Genomic DNA, 20769 nt, shown 5'->3' on the forward strand with positions numbered 1-20769 from the left:
GTGGCTCTTGATTAGAGACGAGTTAGTGACATATCAGACCCATGTCATCACCCGAGAAGAGCCGTCTCCTACCCCACAACCCGGCCACTCTCAGTGGCCGCTCATCCCCCACGTGAGGGAAAGCAGAGGCGATGAGTGGTTGCCGGGACTTCTCGGCACTGTTGGCACATGTGGGATACCCTGCAGCTTCCCATATGGCCACAGACATCTCTCCTAAACACCACCCACTCATAATGTCCTCCTGTTCACAGCGGCTCGATGGCTGACTCCTTGCTACCAAGTAAAAACCCACCCTCCTGACACTGCTTCCATACCAGGCCCTAGCCTGGCGCCAGCCTCCTCCTCTAGCCTGGCCTTGTCACATGCCCTCCCCATTCCCTGGGCTCCTGGATCCCCTCCTCCTCCCGCCCCAGCCCCAGCCCCACCCCCACCCCCAGTTCAGAATGCTGCCTCCATCCAGCTCCCTCCTCCCTGTCCTTAGGGACAACTCAAAGGCCCGGGAAAGAGCGGGCCTGGGCTCAGCTGCCCTCTCCAGGGCTTCCCTGTGCAAGCTTTCATCGTGGTACCTACGGTTTAGGATGGCAGCCCTTTTTCTCTACACTTTCTACACCAGGAGTGAGGACCTAACAAATAGTAGTTGCTAATTTCTTTTTTTTTAGATCTATTTTTATGGATCTCAGAGAGAGAAGAGAGGGAGAAAGAGATAGAAACATCAATGATGAGAGAGAATTGTGGATCAGCTGCCTCCTGCGCACCCCACACTGGGAATCGAGCCCACGACCCGGGCCTGTGTCCTGACCGGGAATCGAACCGTGACCTCCTGGTTCCTAGGTTGACGTTCAATCACTGAGCCACGGGGGCTGGGCAGTAGTTGCTAATTTCTTAGTTGATTCTCAAGCAGTTCATTGCTTCAGACTGAGGAGGGGGGGTGAAAGGCGGGGTCAGGTGGAGAGCCCTTAAAGAAAACGCCCTAGAAAGTTGGTCCTGTGAAAGGGGTCCTGAGGCATGCACAGCCGTTTCTAGACGCGCTGCACACAGGAGAGGCCTTCCTGGCTGCGAGAATCACGAGCCAACGCAGAGAGCGTGGGCAGGTGTGCTGCGAGGAGGGGTGAGGAGGCGTGGGCGTGTGTTCACACCGACATTTCTTTCTAATACTCTGCTTCCATGGGAGACAGCGTCCCCCAAACATGCGTTGCCCTGTCCCCTGTCCACTACAGCACCAGCTCTTTGCGGTAGGACTTCTGGTGACTAACTTTGGAAAGTTACCAAAGATTTCTCCGTATCTTAGATTTCTCCGTGTCCTTCCCCACACACAATCCATACACATACACCATCACCCCTGGCCCCCCGCAGAGCGCCACCTGGTCCAATGTCTTGGAAAGAAATGACACCGAAATCCTTACTGAGCTGAAATGCCTACGAGTCCAAGGAGGAACGCTTTCTGTTTAGTGGCACAGGTGTTGAGTAAGCTGGCGGAAGCCCTGGGTGAGGGGGACCCACGGAACTGGGGGAAATAGACGCATTAAGGTAAGTCCTTTCAACCAGGATTCTCTCCTGTCGGTGAGGGACCGAAGCCAGGGAGGCGACATCAGTCAGCCAACTGTCACACACATCTCTTCCTCTAACATCACAAAACTTGAGAGGAACCATTCAGACGACTACAAAGAAACAGTCAAAATGAGCTCATTAAATGCAAATTAAAACAGAAACACCCAATAAGCACTGGGCCTCAATTAAAGGCTGAAGAAACAGCAGGTAAGAAACAATTTTCACTGATCAAAGAACTCGCAGCCAACGGAAGGAACTATTCTGCATGGAAACTGCTCTCATGAATATGAGGCGTTTTGAAGTGAGGCGAATTGTTCCTTTTTGCATTTTTCAAAGACGCTTTGGAGGCAGAAACAGATTTGCGTTCCTCAGTACAAAGTGCGTTCATTGTCTCCTTTCCAAGCGATGAAGCTAGGAGGCTTCAAAAAAATGCAGACTTCAAAGAAAGCCCGTAGAAACGGTTCCAAGATTGAAAAGGGCGCGAGGTCATTATTTTGGAGCCTTTGGACTCAAAGGACTGTACATCATTATGCAAAATCTTCTATGCAAAAATGTAGTAGAACTTCTTGTGTGACACAAGTCTACCCGTCACAAGTGGAGGCTTGAGAGCCTACGATGGGCGCTTGGCTGTAGGTCACCTTTCATCCGAGATTACAGAAATGGCAGGACAGGTAGCAGAACACAGTATCTTCAACCAGAGATGTCAATTCTGAGAGCTGAAAGTTCACCACCTGCAAGCTTGAGAGCAAATATCTAGATTTGTGGGCAAACAGTGAAGGTAGACTGCCCATTCGTGATGGCAGGCATTGTGTGTGTGTGTGTGTGTGTGTGTGTGTGTTTCTCACTCATGTATCCCTGGCACCTGGAGCAGGACGGGCACACGGTAGGGCTCAATGGTTAGATCTGCTTTCATGAAAGTAATGTGTTAGGAGAAGTGAGAGGTTTTCCTTCATAAATTCATTTCACAAACTAAAATACCCTGTCCTTTCACCTACCATAAGGCAAAAATAAAACTTTAGAGGACACGGGGGGAAGGGGCAGTCCTACAAACACTGCAGGAGGTCAGAGCCTCTGAGGACAGCTGTGCAGCTGGGCCGGCTCGAAGGCACGGGGCTGGGGACGGGGAGCGGTGTAAAGGAGAGAGGAGACCCAGTGGGTGCTCCGGGGGGATGTCTTTCTGTAATCTTTCAGCCCAGAGGGGCAGGGCAGGTCTCTACTACCTTGTGGTGGTAGACAGGAGTGTAGAAGAGTGTGGTTTACTTTAGGACAACCGGAAATACTTGGCAAAATTCAAAATCTTACAAAGGCTTCATCTAGAAAACCTACCCAGACACTGTAATAAGGTTCTTACTTTACATATATGCTAACATATGCAAACAAAATGATATAGACACAAACATTCCTGATGATAACAATTGTCTGTAAACTTACTGAAGGCTCATTTATTGGAGAGTATTTGCATAATTTATGTACATCCATAAAATGAAAGACCAGGCAGGAATTATCAGGGGGTAGATCTGTACATGCAGACATGTAAGTCTTCTAGGAGAGGTTAAGTTAAACAAGGTACAGAGGAGACTATGTTCCAGTTATTGCGTTATTTTAAATCAAAACCTTTTTAAAGAAGAAGACGTTGGATTTGAAGTTCAATACTGGCAACATTTCTGTACACATATGCATGCACCTTATTTTATTAATTTATTTTTTAAATAACAGTTTTGTTTTATTTTTTATTGAGGAAAGAGAGAGAAGCATCGATAGGATGCCTCCCGTAAGAGCCCTGACCGGGAATCAGACCTGCCACCTCTTGGTGTATGAGAGGATGCTTCAACTATCTGAGCCAAACTGTCCGGGGCTACCCATTCACTTTAACATCTGACACTGGACCACAAACATCACTATAAAATTGCTAAACACGTTCTTTAAAAAGACAAAAAAAAGAAAATTTAAAAAACTGAAATACAAAGAATTGCTATTTTTTAAAGGTGAGATATATTTTTAATAGAGGCCAACCAACAGAATGGGAGAAGATATTTTCACACAACACCCACCTCCAATAAGGAGTTAATCTCAAAATATATAAAGAACTCATATAACTTAACAACAACAAAAATTTAAAATCCAGTTTAAAAAATGGGGAGAGGCTCTAAACAGCCACTTCTCCCAAGAAGACATACAAAGGCCAACAGAGATATGCGAAGATGCTCAACATCACTAGCTGTTAGGGAAACGCAAATTAAAACCAACATGAGACGCCCCGCACACCTGCTGGACCAGCTGTTACCAACAATTCAGTGACAAGTGTTGGAGAAGTTGTGGAGAAAAGGGAATTCTCATTCACTGTAATGGGAATGTAAACTGGTACAGTCACCATGGGAAACAGTATGGAGGTTCCTAAAAAATTAAGAATAGAATTACCACATCGCCCAGAATCCCCGAGTACCTCCCAGAAATTTCTGAAAGCGTTTATTTGCAAAGATATATGCACTCCTGTGTTCACGGCAGCATTATTCAAGGTGACCAAGACATGAACACAACCAAAGTGTCCCTCAATAGATGATTGGGTAAATAAGATATGATCCACATATACAATGAAATACTACTTAGCCATCAGAAAAGATGAAACACTGCCACTTATGACAACATGGAGGGAGCATCAGAATATCACGCTAAGGAAAATACAGTAGAGAGAAAAAGTCAAGGACCATATGCTGTCACTCATATGTGGGATATAAAACTGAAAACAGCAAATGAACAAACAAGGAAAATAAACAAACCTCACTGACACAGACAACAGTATGGGGGTTGCCAGGTGGAGGGGGGGTAGGGGGGAGTAAAGGTTAAAGGGGGTCAAATAAGAAATACAGAGGTGCCAAAATGACGTTTTTCTAAGTTGAATTTTCCTAAGGGTTTTCCATGCTGCTTATATTAGCCTGCAGTCCTTCTCCATACGTCTCAGTCATCACAGTCGTCAGTTTTCAGACTTCAGTTGGACTGTGTTTGCGTAGCTGTCTAGGTCAGGGCAGCTGACATCGCAGTCATTATCCAGGCGAGAAAGGTACGTGCTCTGAAGCGGTCTCAGTGCCAAGACAGCTGCACTGGCAGAGAGGCAATGCCTTACTCCTGGGCTGCCCAGCAACCCGCTTCCTGGTTTTCCAAAGGGAGCGAAGAGATAGAGAACCTGGAAGAGTGCTCTTTGCGTTGCAGGAGGCGTAGCATCGCAGAGAGCACAGACACGAAACGGGCACGTTCTGAGGAGCACAGGTGTTGAGACAGAAAAGACAACCCCCAGGTAGACAGTTAGGTGTATTTTGACCCAGCGCGTCACTGGGTGTGACCTGTAATGCCTACCCCACTCCAAAGCTGTAACAGCAACTGGAGACCCCACGTGCCCAGCCTTCCCTCCCACGGCTCCCGCTCCCACGCACCGGCACCACTATCCCCCACAGCCGGGCCCAAGGGGCGATTGGGGTTTTTGTTAAAATGTGCCTACCGGTAGTCAAAAGCAAGGCAACTAGTTATGTAAGTCATTTATTGCACATTGTCCTCCCGGTTGTTTGTTATACGTAAGGTGCTTTTCTTAGGATGGGACAGACATTTAATTACTTGCGTCGTAATTTACACTATTAAAAGCAGTAGCTGGAATAGGACAGAAACATGTTTTGTGGTTAATCCTTATCCTCAAGGATATTTTTCTCGTTGATTTTTAAAGAGAGTAGAAGGTGGGGGGAGACAGAGAGAAACATCAATGTGAGAGAGACACACCAACTGGCTGCCTCCTGCCAGCGTCCCTACAGGGATGGAGCCTGCAACCTACATGCTTCCGACTGGAATCAAACTTGCAACCCTTCCGTCCACAGGCCGATGCACCAACCACTGAGCCAAACTGGCCAGGGTATGAAAAAAGCCTTTTAAAAATCCACTTTAAATCCTTCATGTCATCACCAGTTACTAATAACGGTCTAACCATCAAATCCCAAGGTCATACTCTTTCTTCTTGTGTCTCTAAATAAAAAATAAAGAAACTAAACAAAACTGCCTAAACACATTTCACCCTAATAGTTATTTATGCAATCATTTATTAGATACTCAATTTGGAATTAAGTGATGATTTTTAGATCTGAAGTCCCTGTCTTCATCTATAGCTTTGTCATAAATTTGTTTCTTTTTAAATTAACCATGCACTGGATTACATTGAATTAAAATCATACTACATCTGACTTCAGATGCGATGCCTTTGTTGCAATCAAAAGTGTTTCACAAATGGTGCTCACTGGAGATAATCCCCAAATAAGTTCACCAACTGGTACAGCTTCTAGAGCAGTGGTTCTCAACCTGTGGGTCGCGACCCCTTTGGGGGGTCCAACAGCCTTTCACAGGGGTCGCCTAAGACCATCGGAAAACACACATATAATTACATATTGTTTTTGTGATGAATCACTGTACTTTAATTATGTTCAATTTGTAACAATGAAAATATATCCTGCATATCAGATACTTACATGACGATTCATAACAGTAGCAACATTACAGTTATGAAGTAGCAACGAAAATAATTTTATGGCTGGGGGTCACCACAACATGAGGACCTGTATTAAAGGGTCGCGGCCTTAGGAAGGTTGAGAACCACTGCTCTAGAGCAAGGCTCTGTCATCATCAACCCCCCTAGGGATTCATGGGGGGCACTGGGAAGCGTGTGTTCACGCCACGCTGTGCATTCGCACTGATGCTCAGAGGCACCCCTGAAACCACGTTTGCCTAACATTCCCTGAGCTGGGAAGGCTGCGCGCTCATATGGCAACCGAGCGGCCCCTTCCAGCGCCTCCTCGCTGTGCGGCACCCAGGCCGTCGTGTTTAGGGACTTTTCATAATGAATTCGTCGCGTTCATTCATGATGCAAAAAGTTGTCATCCTTGCCATTACCGACCCTTAGTTATTCGTCCCCGCCAGACGGCCAATGGAGATTCAGCAGGAACAGAAGTTTCCATCCAGCCGCAGGAACGCCTGAGGGTCCCAACCTCGCCGCCAGGCTCCCTCCGCTCCTTTAATGCTGGGCCAGGGCTTCCCTCCCAGCCCCCGACAGCGGACCGGACCGGACCGGACCGGACCGCAGGGTCTGCGCGCCCACTCGGGCCTGGCAGGCAGCGCGCCCGCCCCGGGACCGCGGCGCCAGCGTCCCCTCGGGGGAGGGCGGGGGCAGGTGCACCGGCGCGCGCCAGGCTCCCTCGCCAAGTTGTCGCGGGGGGCTGCCTGTCAAACCAGGGGTGCGCGGGGGGCTGACAGCCGCACCCACAGTCTCCCGCAGCCCCGCGGGCTCCCGGGGGCGCGGACACCGCCGCGCTGCCTCTGACAGTTGGCACCTGAGGGCGGGAGGGGGCACCCTAGGACCCCCGTCGTCCGAGGACCGGCGCGGCGCCACAGCGGGGCGCAGGGCGACGCAGAGAGGCTGTACCTGACAGGCACCACGTACCGATCATGGTCACTGGGCAGGTGCAAACTGCTGGACAAGAGGGGGACCTCTGTGCGCTCGGGCGTCCGCCCGCGCCTCCCTTGGGCAGAGCGCTCCGGGGTTAAGTCTGCCCCGATTCTGCCCGCCCCTGCGCCCGGCCGTCGGAGTACGCACGCGCAGACCGTGAGCGGCCCACGGCCTTCTGGGAGTCGTAGTTTTAGCGCACAGTTTCGGCTCACGCTGCCCGCCGCCTGCTGTCTGCCGCACTTCCGGGTTAAGTCCCAGGAAACGTACGTCACTGGGGGTGGAGCCATTTCCCCGCAGTGTTGACGCGTTGCTTAGCAACGGGAGGCTAACCTTTGGAAGCTCGTTGCAGCACCCGCCAAGGTCCTGCGCTGTTCCCGCCCCTCCCCTCCCCTCAACTCCCCTCACCTGGGAGTTGCCAAACATCTCCATCGGCTGGGCACTAGGAAGGGTTGTATTTCTACCGTTAGCGCCTTTTTACATTTTCCCCGAACTCACGTCCGTAAAACCCACTGATTTTTTACTACACGTTTTATGAGAACAAGACATTTTCCAGGAAGATGGTGGCAGAAAAAGAGACCCTGAGCATAAACAAATGCCCAGACAAGATGCCGAAGAAGAGGACCAAGCTGCAGGAGCAGCAGCCGCTCCTGGCGCACCAGCCTCACGCCCTGGTTTCTGAGGGCTTCACAGTCAAAGCCATGATGAAAAACTCAGTCGTAAGTGACCCTCCTGAATTGAATGCACTCCCTCCGATCCGATTCCGCAGACGCCAGGCTACAGAGGCCGGCCGGCCCTCCCCTGGACTCTGAGCCAGTGTCCTGGGTGGTCTTTGCCAAAAATGACAATTACTCGGCCAGTAGCAGACAGTACCCAAACAGTGTGGAGGTCCAGGCTAGGTCACTAGAAAGGGTCTTGAGCAAGTGATATATTATTTATATTTACATTTATAAGCACATCCCTAATAACTTACAGTCTCTAGGCCACCCAAATTATTCGTGAGCTATTTATGAGGGAACAAGACCCTCTTTAATTTACTATTCTCTAAAGTAGCCCCACTAGGCAAAAGGCCTTATTGCAAGCAGGTGAGTTCTTAGAAATTTTTTTATTAGCTTTTTTCCCCGTCTCTATTTATTATTATTAATTATTATTATTATTATTATTATTATTATTATTTTAGTTCTTAGAAATCTTAAATTCTCTTTCAAATTTGACACGTGCTTATGAGCTGGAATCGTAAACTCATTAAATAACCTACGATAAGAACTCTCATCAGTTCAACCTAGGAAATGTCAGAATCATCCTAGCATTTTATTCTAGCCACATTCTTTCTTACAAAATGCTTATCGGCCTGTTAGAATATTGAAAGGCAACTTAATATGTGTATTTCAAGACACCTTTTAAATGACAAATTTTTAATAATTCAAGCTTCAGTTCAAGTATCTCTGGCTATTAATACAACTCATATCTCATTTTTATTGTTTGAGGTAATTAAAATAGTTTTAATACTGTTGGGGACGGGGGGAGGAACAAGTGGTTTAGCTACATGTGTGATAGGTGTTTTTTTTAAAAAAAAGATGAGAACGGCTTTAAATTAGGTATGCTAAGCCAGGGTTACCACTGAGCGGGCACCTGTCTGGGAATGAGATATTGAAAAATAAATGCGGCTTTCCAATTGTGTAATTTACACTCTGGGAGGATCTGACTTATTGCATAGCAACTCATTAAGTTAAGTGAGTGGTATTGCTTTCCAGTGTGACATTATTTGTTTTACATAAATGTTGCAAAACTAAAACCTATTCTGAAACCACTTTCTTAATGAAAACATGAATGGCAGAAGACCTCTAGCCCTCCCCCACACACACACCGCCCCAGGCCAGATTTCCACATTGCTACACAAATGACATTCACTGGAATGTGGGTCAGTTGATTTACAATAGTTAAAAATCATTGAAAATAGACGAAAACTCCCGCTAGTTGTAGCTTCAGTCCTTTCGTGTATTTCATGTGAATAGGTGGTCATGGGAGCCAAGATGACTACAGATGAGCAAATACCAAAAACCATCACTGTTCAAGCTCGTGATTATAATCGTAGTGATTTTTTCAATGTTATATTTTTTTCACAGACCTAAAAAATATTGGTCAGATTCTTTCTCTGTTGTTGTAAACTCATGTTCATAATCATGTTTACGTTTTAAAAGGCTTTAAAGTCATAGTTCTGGAAAATCAAATATTTCAATATTGCCAAGTGTACTAAGTGTGCTTAACAGACTCAAAAAGAAAAAAAACTTGATTATGAGGCAGCCTTCTTTATAAGCAACTTATTTGACAGAAATTATCCTGTTTTCATATTTTTAAAAGAAAATCTCTTTGTTTAATATGTGTTTTTCTACTGGGATCCTCAGAACATGTTGGGTAATTGTTTCACTTGATTTAGTGGAAATCATCACTATTGGATGCAAACATTACGCAGCCATTCACTTATTCCTTTAATCAACACTTTCCTTTTAAGTTAAGCTAATAAGTTGTTACACACAGTTTTGGGAATTTAGGATCAGCAAGAAAAGCCCCTGGACTTACTACTCCAAGGAAAACCACCACCAACAGCAATAATAAGGTCTTGATCAAAGAAAGATAGACAATCCTGTTTATACAGAACAACTTCCGTGGTACAGGAAAGGGTATTTTTTCATATTCAGTATTTACATGTCCATGGTTCTGTTTTCAGCAGTATAGACGTTTTGTCATTATAAAGTCCAAATGCACCTCTCTTTTTGAGGTTTATCTTTACTCAGAAAATAACAGGCCTGTGTCCAGCTTCATTACAATCCCTTGTTCTAAAAGCCCACTCCCACACCATTTTCCTAGTGTGAAGCCTCGCCTTCAGTTCCTTGCTTCCAGCACTTGGCTAATTGAATGTCACCATCCCAGTGCTCTGCCACAGAACACACACAGGTGTCTGCCCGGGGCGCTCTGGGGCCAACGGTGGGGCCTCCGGTGCTGCAGCGATGGGAGCACAACACGAACCTGACCATCAGCACATTTGATCAGCTGGGCTGTGCCAGCAGACATCCTTACTTAAAGTCCAAATTTAAATACGAAGACACAGACTTGTTTACAGAATAATAATACGTGCGGCTGTAAATGTTTTAAACCCCAGTGTCAAGTGATGCTCTTCAATAGCAAGTAGTTCCCAGACTTCCTTGAAATGGTTGCTGTGTTCTGCATAGCAGCCAGCAATGGCAGCCGTCCCACAGCAAACACTCAGACTCACGCTGTGATGATGTTTGCCTGAGAAGAGCGATACGACACTCAGAGCGCGAAGCCTTTAAGGCCCATTTTCCCCGGAAAGGCCTTGTTTGTGGCGCGAGGGCCGGGATCAGGAACCAGCAGCGAGCTTAGCGTGTCCTGGCTTCCGCCCAGCAGACGCTGAATGAATGCTGTGCTTGCTCACCTACCGATGACAAAGCCAGTTACGTTACGGGCCCAAGGTCATGATACAGAACTTCACTGCCTTTGAAGCTTTATATTACTATTTTCCAATATACTATAAATGTTTTATGCTCAAAGCTCAGTGGAATGGGAAAATATTTATCATGAGTTTACTTACATAGTGACTTTTCTACTGACAATCATATTCATTCAACACATAGTCGTGACGGTCAGTGTTTATAAGGGATGTGTTAAGGTACTGATTGGCTGTTGTTAACAGAGACCAAATGCTGACAGTTTCACTGGGATGGAAGTTGATTCTCTCACATACACAAGCCCAAGCCCTTACACAGTCCAGGGAGGCTGGGCGCCTCCTTCCCCACGAGGTGGGTCCAGGGACATGGGGCTCTTGTGTATTCTTGCTTTGTATACTGTAGGATGATGCCCTGGGTCAGGGTGGGCTCACCACTGCCAGGGCCAAATCCCTGCCCTGGGGGAGGGGCAGGAGGAAGCGGAGAACTTCCTTGTACGAGCATGACCCAACACTGTACTGCATCTCACTCACATTCCACCGGACAGAGTTGATTCACAGGCCTGTCTTTTTTGTTTTTGAAAAAGCCAAAAAGCCAGTGAAAGATAGCTCCTTGCAACCACTCTTACCCCCCCCCCCGCCCCCCGTCCCCCTCCTCATCATGAAAAAGGCCTAAGAAAGGTCTCTAGTCCCAAAAGGGCATAATCTCCAGCAGGGAGGTCCTTCCGGAGAGAAAGGGGGAGGAGCCGCCTGCAAGAGGGGAGGCAGGAAAGGAGAGCCAGCGCTTCCCTGGCCGGGAAGGGATGCGGCAGAAGGTGCACTGGCCACTTCCGCTCATGTCCAGTGCCAAACCTTCATCTCACGCCCTCAACCAGCTGCAGGAGAGGCTGAGACGCAGTGTCTGTCTGCTGGCTCTGCGTGCAGCTAACCCTCAGGTGCTTGATGGCTGGAGTGAAGGGAACAAGGAAAAAGGGGGGCTGAGGATAGGCGTCCTCCACCCGTACTGAATGTTTCCAGTGGAGAAAAGCAGATAGACAATGAAAACCATCACCGTACAAATAAACGCACGTCTACAGGCGCTCAGGACAGCGGAGGTGCTTCGGGCCAAGGGGCCAAGGGGCCTAGCCAGATGGAGGCCTCGTCACCATCACTGTGACCGTTCCTGGAGGTTTTCACAGTATCATCCAAACCGGTAGCTAGACTCCATTCACCCAGCGGGGGGCTGGGTCCTGGCTCACACCCTCCTTCCAGCTCAGTGTGCTCCTCCCCCTGCTGGAAGCTCTTGCGGCCCCTCTGTTCCCGCTGCGACCTCACCCTGCTCTGGGCTCTAACTCCATCTCCACTCCTCTCTCGTTTGCTTCTGCCAAGTTGGACTGTAACTCTTCATAGTTGTGGTTTTGTCCATGGTGCCCTTCTCCCTACATATCTGCACACGGTAGTCGCTCGGTCATTGGGTAACAAATATGTGCTGGTCCCGGGGCCAAGCACTGTTTCAGGTGCTGGCGTCTGGCCGTCTGGCAGGGGCGGGACGCATGCCATCATGGAGCTTGTGTTTTTGCGGCTGCTTCAGTCCACACCACCCCCACCCCCTTTGCCAACCAAGACAAACACTTGCCCCTCGCTCATTGCATTCTTGTGTGTATCTGAGCGATTTCTGCATATGTTTGATCTCCTCGTGGGCATTGCCTGTGAGGGCAGAATCTGTGTCTGACTCATTTCTGTCCTTCCAGCCAGCACCTAACAGTGCACGCAAATGTCTGATGAATGAAGGAAGGCAATTCTACCCTTTCTGCTTATGTCATTGTCTCCTCTTTTCTGTTGCTCTAATTGTTCTCTATCTCTAGTTTGGATTTTTCATAACCGCCCTCCTTCACTTCAGGAGCCCAGAAGATCCCTTTAAACGCAGCCCGATCATGACATGGCTCATCTCAAACGCTCTGTGGCTCCTCATCTCACTCAGAGTAAAAGCTAAAGTTCTTACCCTCCTGTGAGGCCTAATGTAGCTGCCATATCGCCTTTATCCATTAACCTCAGTACTCTGTCCCTCGCTCATTCTGTTCCACCCACAATAGGCTCCTTGCAGGTCTCTGAACCCACCAGTGTGCATGGCTGCCTCAGGACCTTTGCCCCTCCTGTTCCCTCTGCCTGGAATGCATTTTTCCTACATATTACCGTCGTTTGATCCTTTCATTTTTGTCCAAAAACTAACTTCTTAGTGAAGACTTCCCTGACCATTGAAACTTTCAACTCCTTAATCACCCCCTGCATCCAGCACGCCCATCTGCTCTCCGTCTTGCCTTTTCTCATAAATACTTCGCACCCTTTAATATAACTTGGTACACCTCCTGTCTTCTCCCGCTGCAGGGCAAGCTCCTCGGGGGCAGGGAATGGTCGCCGTGTAGTCACTGCTGGATCTCTAGCTCTAGAAAAGTTCCCAGCACATAGTAGGTATTTTTTTTGGAGGGGGGGGGGGTCAAATGAATTAATAAAGACAATGTTATATCCTCTAATGAGACAATCATCTTTCAATTAGCAGCATCAAGAAAATGCTAATGGTGTTATGCAAATATGAAATATAGGAATTAATTTTAAAATGTTTTATGCCATATTTTAATTAGCTTATTATGAAGGTTCTGTGTGCTCATTGTAAAACGTTAAAATGGTTTGGCTTAGCAAAGCTTTCTCTGAGCTAAGATCATGGAAAAGGTTTAGCCTTTTCCCCCTAGTCCTCTTATAATTTCCATTTGTTATTTTAAAGCTTTGCTTCATCTTGATTCATTTTGGTTTAGGAAGGGAGGTAAAAATTTTGATTTTTTTTTCTCCAGTTGGCCAGAGGGTTATTATATGACTCTTTATAAGTAATTCCAATAAGTTATATCAAATATCTTTCTCTTTGCTCTGACTATATCATTGCTCCGTGTGTATTCATTATAGCAGCTTTATATGTGCTTTATCTTAATATATCAGAAGACCAGTCATCTATCCATGTGGCTTCCAACCAGTCCTATGAGGAGGCGGGCAGACTGTTTTTCCCCCCATTTAGCATATAAATCTAAGACAATTTAATTTTTGTTGTTGTGATTTGGGGACACATTAAATGGCAGAGCAAGAAATGGAACCTCTATGTCTAGATTTTTCTGACTCAGACAAGTCTTCTCTTGGTACTTTTTTACAGACTTTGGTGGATGTATAATATGCAAACAGGAAGCACGCAGTGCACGTGCATCAGTTGATAAACATAAAGCCAAACACACCGGTTTAGCCAGGACCCAGGTCAGCCAGCACCACCACGCCCCCGAGCCCCTCAGGCCTGTGCAGCCACTGCCCGGTCCTCCTCAGGCCCTGACCTCTCTCAGCAGGTGTGTGCTTATGTGCACGGCATCACAAAATATGTCTTTCCGTGTCTGGCTCCGGGTCGCCCTGTCTATGTGAGACTCTCACAAATGTATCTGCATGTGACTGTGGGTCCTCTAATCTATACTCCTCACTGTATAGTATTTTCATCTGTGAAGATGCCAATTATCCGCCTCTCTGCTGACGCGCCTTTGTGTGAATTTGAGGTTAGAACTGCTACAAAGCACTGCTACTAAGGAAATCCTGGTACATTTTTAGAGAACATGTGTGTGAATGTCCAAGGATATATCCCTGGGAATTGCTGGGTCCCCAGGTATGCATTTGTTAGCTTTTGGTAACTACATCAGAAGTGTTTCCAAACTGAATTTTTAAACTCAATCTCTGCCAGCTCTGAGAGAGGGCCGTTTGCTTTGTAGTCTCACCAGTAATTGGCATTTTCATTATTTTGCATTTTAGAAATTCTAGTGGTGCATAATGTTATCTCATTGTGGAGTTGTTACTTATTGTATTGTGACGAGTGAAGTTTAAAACTTTTAAAATATATTTATTTGCCATTTGATTCGCCTCTTTTTGGAAAAGTCTTTTTAAGACTTTTGTTTCTTTCTTTCTTGGCTTGATTTGTCTTATTTGTAATACTTTTATTTTTCACATTCTATTCTAAATGACAGAGGCACTCAGATCGCAAGTATAGTTCCCCACTCTGTGTTTCCGTTCTCTGAATGGTGACTTTTATCCCTCGCTCTTTAAAATATAAAAAGAAAAAAAGTATCTTTTGTGAGAAAAATGATTTCTAACACGTATTTATGTATAATGTGCCCCTCAACCAATTTTAATTTAGTTGCTTTGAAAAGGAACTTTAGTGATCAGAAGGAAGACAGCGGACCAGTGAAATAAAATGTAATTAGGCAGGAAGCTGCGCGAGAGGAGAGTCGGTTTGGCCTTCTTAAAGCCAGTGTTTTGTTGATGGATGTTCAGATTTCTTTCTAAGTTTCCTGGCATCAGTTGCTGAAAGGCGACCGTGGCGCAATCCCATCGGGAGCTCGAGCCGTCCCTGCGCCCAATTCTCAGAGAAGAATTCTCAGAGCAAGTGCTCCAGCAGCATCTTATTTTATTTTTAATCTCTAATGTTGCAAGTATTACATACCAGGATGTCCCCTTTTCTCCCATGGGCCCCTTCTAGCTGGCCCCTGACCCTGGCCTCCACCACCCCACGGCCTGAGGCCATGGGTCATGCGTATATGCACACAGGTTCTTTGCTTCTGCAGTTCGCCATTAACATCAGTGTCTTTATGGTCGATGTGGATTCCTCCTAATGCTGACTCGAAAGAAAATTGACTCCAGCTGGGCACGTCCGTACTTTTGCATTTCTCTCCGTGTCCACGTGGGCTCCTGCCACGCCCCAGGCCTGTGCTCCTCGGGGGAACGGCTGTCTCCACTGGGCCCGTCTGCGGGAGCGGGGTGAGCTGGGGTGAGCCGGCCTGTGCCGAGGGGCGTTCTGACCAGGGTGGTGCTGCCTGGCCCCCCTGAGCTGCCAGGGAGGCTCCAGTCAGCCACCTGCCACCTCTACCTGCGACCTCCGACCCTCACCTGGACACAGCAGGTTGGCAACATGCTCCTTTCCTTGTTTTTCTTCATCTTTCTTAAATGGACGTATTTTAACATAGCCCCTTGAAATACTGCCTCTGAAGTAGAATTGGTGGGTTAGAGATTGTAAGACTCTGATGAAGGTCTGACTGACTTGGCCACCTGCAGTGCCTGGCTGTTCTCCCTCCCGTGGGGTCCCAGTTGGCGGGGTCTCACCTGCCACCCCCTCACCTGCCGCAGGGTGAGAGGATTGTTGTAGCTCAGCTCCTCCGAAACCCATTCTCTACACGTTAGAAAAGGTGGGCAACACCCAAGGCTGTGGGGTCTCAGGTTGCAAATTGGAGTCACCTGGGGAGCTTGACACTCTTGACTCCTGGGCCCCAGCCTCCAAGATTCTGACTTAATTGTCCTGGGCTGGTTTAATTGGTGATTAGTAGGGATTCAGGACAGGTGGGGACAGAGTATGTATTTTGGAATGATCTCGAAAAACTATTTGGCAGATAACTACTTAATTTTTCCAGAGAGAGAGAGAGAGAGGTTCTGCCCACGATTTGTGTTACTCTTTTGTATTATAATTACACATAATACTCAGAGATATTTGAGAGGAATTTTTAGCCAATGTAACACAATTTTAATTATTATAACTTGGTAATGTTTAGAAACTGATGAGGGTAATCTCTCCTGTTAGTTCCTATCCAGAACATTGATTTTACATTTTAGCTTTTTATCCATTTAATCTTCCAGGTGACCTTTTAGTAGTAACAATATGCAAAACTGAAATATTCCTTTGACATTGCAATGAGCATGTACATCATTTAGGAAAAAATTCTCCTGTGTGTAGTGTCTTCACTTGTAGTCACACTTTATCACTTCGTGTTTATACTGTGCATCCATTTTAATAAGTGCTTTTATATTTATTTTATATCCAGCTTCCTCATTAACTCTCTTTTAAATCTCATAAAGCTCCCCATTGAACCTCAGGTTTTGTTTTAATTGTTTTGCACATTTTGAAAAAATGCAAATAATCAAATAAGGATAGGAAATAATAAAATAGGCATGTATTTATCTAGATTTGACAAGTCTAGATAATAAATTACTGATAATTACATATATTTTTAAATAAGCTTCCAGTTTTATAGATATAATAAGTCCTTCTCCATACCTCAATCTCTCCATCCCCCGAAGTAACCAAGAGCCTAACGTGTATATACGTCGCTCCTATGTATGGTGGTGCGTACCTATGTGCCCACACGTGTTGTAGCAGCGAGTGTGCGTGGAATTAAAATTTAGCAGCCGTTCTCCAGGCCCTCCCCACAGGCACCCGCTCTGCTTCCTCCAGGAGTCAGCTCGCAGGCTGGGAGCTGAGTGTTCTCAGGGCGGATACAATTTTGAGGCTGATGATGAGGCGCTCTGGTGCGTGGGCTTCTTTAACTCGTTCCCCCAGACGCTTGTTAAAGAAGCTTCCAGTTTTATAGATGTAACTAGTGCGCATTGAAAGGAAATTAAGGAGAAGGTGGCCAGCGGCGCGGGACTGGGCGAGACCGACACACCCTGGGCGCGATGTTTCCGGGACGCGGCTCCGTTGCAGAGGAGCTCTCCCAGGAAGTGTGTGCACCGGCCACGCCTGCCTATTCCACGGGCCGAGTAGCAGGTGCCCTTCCCGCCCCCGAGGGCCGGCGGATCACAGCTTGTGTGGGGCTCCTGCCCGCAAGGAATTCGCACGTGGGTTCCTGAGTGAGGAGTTGCTGGAACGGAATTCACCGGGAATCCCTTCTGCCCGTCTCCAAGCCGGCGTCTGGTACCGGTTGTAGCTTTGTCAGCCGTGATACTTGGTAAGGCCAGGCACCCCGATTCGTTTTTATCCTCTTTGCCATTCTTGGTCGCTTACCATCTCTGGGGGGGGGGGAGGGGGGGCGGTTACGATAAATGCCAGGTGCCATAACAGTCTACAAAGGGTTAGAATTGTAGAGCAGGCTCAGGGTGGTTTGGGGACAATTACAATCTCTTCTCATCTCTCTCTGCTAAGATGCGAGTGTGTGTGTGTGTGTGTGTGTGTGTGTGTGTGTGTGTGTGTGTAGAATTGGACTCTGTCAGACACTTTCGGCATCGATTGCGATCTTGTTTGGCGCCTTCCGTCTGTCGATGTTAATTACTGTGAACTGAGCGAATAGGTGGTGTTCTAATGTGAAATCGCCCTCGCATCGCTGTGCACAGTGTCACCCTGACGTGTGTCGCTCACGACACAAGCGCAGAGAGGACTGGCATCTCTTTCGTGGGTCGGGGGCTCAGCCTCCCGGGAAGCCGCCCGCCCCTGGCCCGGGTGGCCCAGCTGAGGCGGCGTCTTGGTCAGCTCGGCTCCGGATTGAGGCCCAGGGACCGAGTGTCCGAGGATCAGGAACGCAGCTCACGCAGCTCTGGCGGCCGGGAGTCTAGGTCAAGGTGTGGGCCTGCGGGCCGTCGGGGAAGCCATGCGGGTCCTTCTGCGCGCGGGGGGGGGGGGGGGGGGGTGGCTGCTGACTGCGGGACCTAGAACGGGAGGCAAGAGACTCCTCGGGTTGGTGTTTGGGACCCAAGAGCTGACACGGAAAGCAGGTGGGAGGCGGTGCAGCGGAGCTGGTCTGCGCAGAGAAACAGGCTCATGTGCAGGGAGAGGTTTGTTTTTAATGTTCTCATTCACGTAAGAGTCCCAGCCTAAACAAAAACTTAGGGTATCGTTACCCACAAATCTCTTTGTTTTCCGAAGTTACTGTCCCTTGGGAAAAGGCACGCAAATGGATATTATAAAGATTCATTGTGTTGCATAAATTAGAATTTATGTTTTAGAATTACCCTCCTACACCAATTTAAAGTCATTATGTAGCATAAGCTAGAGAAAGTCAGACTGGGAAAATATGATTATATAATAAATGCCAAATAAAATAATGGGCACAAAGTAGATCCTGGCTACCTCCCTTTTTCGGATTATTCTTAGATGAGAGTCCACAGAGAAATCTGTTTCACAGATCACCTCTCCCCAGCGAAAGGAGCCATGGATACGAAGTCCCGGGGACACACAGGAACTCCTTCCCCGAACCTCTGTCCCGCACTGTGTGGACGTGAGCCCTGCCCGGGTGGCTCTGCTGGCTGCAGCCTCCTCCCGTGCACAGAAGGGCTGTGGGTTTGATCCCTGGTCCGGGTGTATGCAAGGGGCAACAGATGGATGTTTCTCTTTTCCCATTTCTCTCTCTGAAGTCAATTAAAAACAATTTTTAAACAAGTTATTTTACATCACAAAACTATAACTTTATTTCAAAATTAAGAAAAATGACACGCTGTCAAGTGTTTTCACGTGACCATAAAATTTTTGACTCTAACAAGGTATCATATTTAAATATATTTTAGAATTTATGTGAGGTAGTGATTACACAGAGCAGCAACAGTTGTGTAGAGTAAATATTGGTAATTTTCAGCAATAATGAGGGATGCTGGCCTGTAGGCTGGGCTTCCCGGTGGAATTTCTTGAGTAAATACATCATGATTAGCCATGTTTGCACTAGATTATGCGAATATTCACAGAGATTTACATGCACCGAATTATCTCCTGTCATGATTAGGAGTAAGGAATGAAAATGTTTTGTTTGTGACATTTGGCTTTTGTAAGACAAAGTGTGTAAATGGTCACATCTTATCATTTCTGTCCCGGCCCCGCTCCACACCTGGCAGTGCTCTGGACTAAAAGATGCTCAGCTGTGCTTTTCAGCTGTTTAATTTCAACTTATTTTGTGAAAGTAACTCAACTGAGAATGTCCATCTACCCTGTTCACATTTTCCTCACCTTCATTATTTACAGAGAAAAACGTAGGTGATGGATGAAAACTTTCTCGTAGGTGAAAAGACCTTCTCTAGACCACATTTGCCCTTCTGTTGCTATGGTGAGGAGCTAATTTGATAGATTTGAAACTTACCAACACTTAATACTTTGACAAAAATCATAAGAATGGTGTTTTCGATGAGTACCCTATCCTATACAAAGGAAATAAAAAACCTTGAAGGGAAAAAAAGAAACACCTTGGGGGGATCTAAAGGCCTGAATCTAAAGACCCACCAAGGTGCTGGGTCTACAGGGCATGGCTGACATCCCGCCAGTGCCTCACGGAGTGAAAAGAACAGGTTTGTGCCAGGGTCCAGCCCCGGGGGTCCAGGGGTTCCCCAAGGTGTGGACGGAGTCGGCAAAGAATGTTTTACACGGAGACAGCGTTCACAACTCTCTAGCTCTCTTTAGTCTCCGTGGATCCTCCTGTGCCTGGCTGAGGCCACAGAGAAAGATCCCGAGGAGGCAAACAGCCTTTATTTTATAGTCAGAGGTAAACAAGGTAGTGGTTACCAAAGTTACACTGTTCTTGTGAGTTTCACTTGTTTTTGTTCTTGCTGCACTTCCCTCAGCCCATTACCTTCCCAGGTAAGATCTAAGGAGGTCATAAGGTCAAGCCTAATTAAGCTGTGCCCTCTAAGCTGGGACTTGTTTGTGACTTTGCCAACAGGTCAGTCCGAGGCTTAATCCTATATCAGCTCCCCACAGGTTTGTTCAGAGCTGACACCGGCAAACCAGAACCAGCCAGGTTGGTCCAGCCAGGGTGGGACCTACGATGAGAGAGACCTGGGAGATACCTTCACAGGACTCAGCAGAGACAAACGTTTGAGTCTGAATCCAAAGCTATGGCCCCAAAGTGAGCCAAGATCCAACCAAAAAAGGTCACTAACAGGAGAGAGGAGGCTCAGCACAGCCAGAAAGGTACCAAACCATCAGTCTCCTGGTAGAAGCACAAGCTAACACTTGTTTTCTCACCATGGAGTTCTCACCTCCACCCCTGACCAGTCAGTCACCCACAAATAAGAAGTGGCCTTCGTCGGTGAGGAAAGTGGTGGGAGTGAAACTGCTGGAATTGAGTAAAAGATTGGCAACCATTTTTAATTTAAATAGTTTAATACAGGTTATTTGTAATCTGTAAACATAGTACTATGCTGTATGACTACTTTTCTTCAAAGAGCTTAATCAAAGTACCAGCAGTGAACTCCATCTATTGAGGTATAGAACTAGATGTGTTTTAACATATGTGTGCAACGGTGACACCATCACCGCAATCAAAATAAGGAACATATGCATCACCCGAGGTTCCCTGTGCGTCTTTGTAACCCCCCGTCACTCCTCCCTCCAGATCTAGGTAACCGACGATCACCTGTCCGCACTGTAGACGAGTTTGCATTTTCCAGGCTTGCAGACAGATGGGGTTCAGAAGCACGTGCTCTGTTTCCTCCTGGCTTCTTTTCCAGAGAGCAGGGTTACTTTGAGATGCATCCACGTTGCTGC

At 47.1% G+C, this 20769-nt stretch overlaps 2 protein-coding genes across 6 annotated transcripts in view; one reads left to right on the forward strand and one right to left on the reverse strand.

Annotated features, from left to right (window-relative positions):
• The window catches only part of PRKN (parkin RBR E3 ubiquitin protein ligase), a 534115-nt gene extending 526962 nt beyond the window's left edge, over positions 1-7153 (reverse strand). For 3 of the 4 annotated variants that reach the window (XM_081094588.1, XM_081094591.1, XM_081094590.1), the window contains exon 1: positions 7019-7153. In XM_081094588.1, coding sequence (XP_080950714.1) covers positions 7019-7025 — 7 coding nt within the window. In that variant the 5' untranslated portion in view covers positions 7026-7153. The remainder of the gene's footprint in view (positions 1-7018) is intronic. The other variant, XM_081094589.1, reaches the window with a different exon arrangement.
• A 160-nt stretch (positions 7154-7313) lies between these two features.
• The window catches only part of PACRG (parkin coregulated), a 306942-nt gene continuing 293486 nt past the window's right edge, over positions 7314-20769 (forward strand). For both annotated transcript variants that reach the window (XM_081094592.1, XM_081094593.1), the window contains exon 1: positions 7314-7740. In XM_081094592.1, the coding sequence (XP_080950718.1) occupies positions 7582-7740 (159 nt within the window). In that variant the 5' untranslated portion in view covers positions 7314-7581. The remainder of the gene's footprint in view (positions 7741-20769) is intronic.

The sequence above is a fragment of the Myotis nattereri genome (genome assembly GCF_964212035.1).
Source record: "Myotis nattereri genome assembly, chromosome: 6".
Classification (NCBI taxonomy): Eukaryota; Metazoa; Chordata; class Mammalia; order Chiroptera; family Vespertilionidae; genus Myotis; species Myotis nattereri.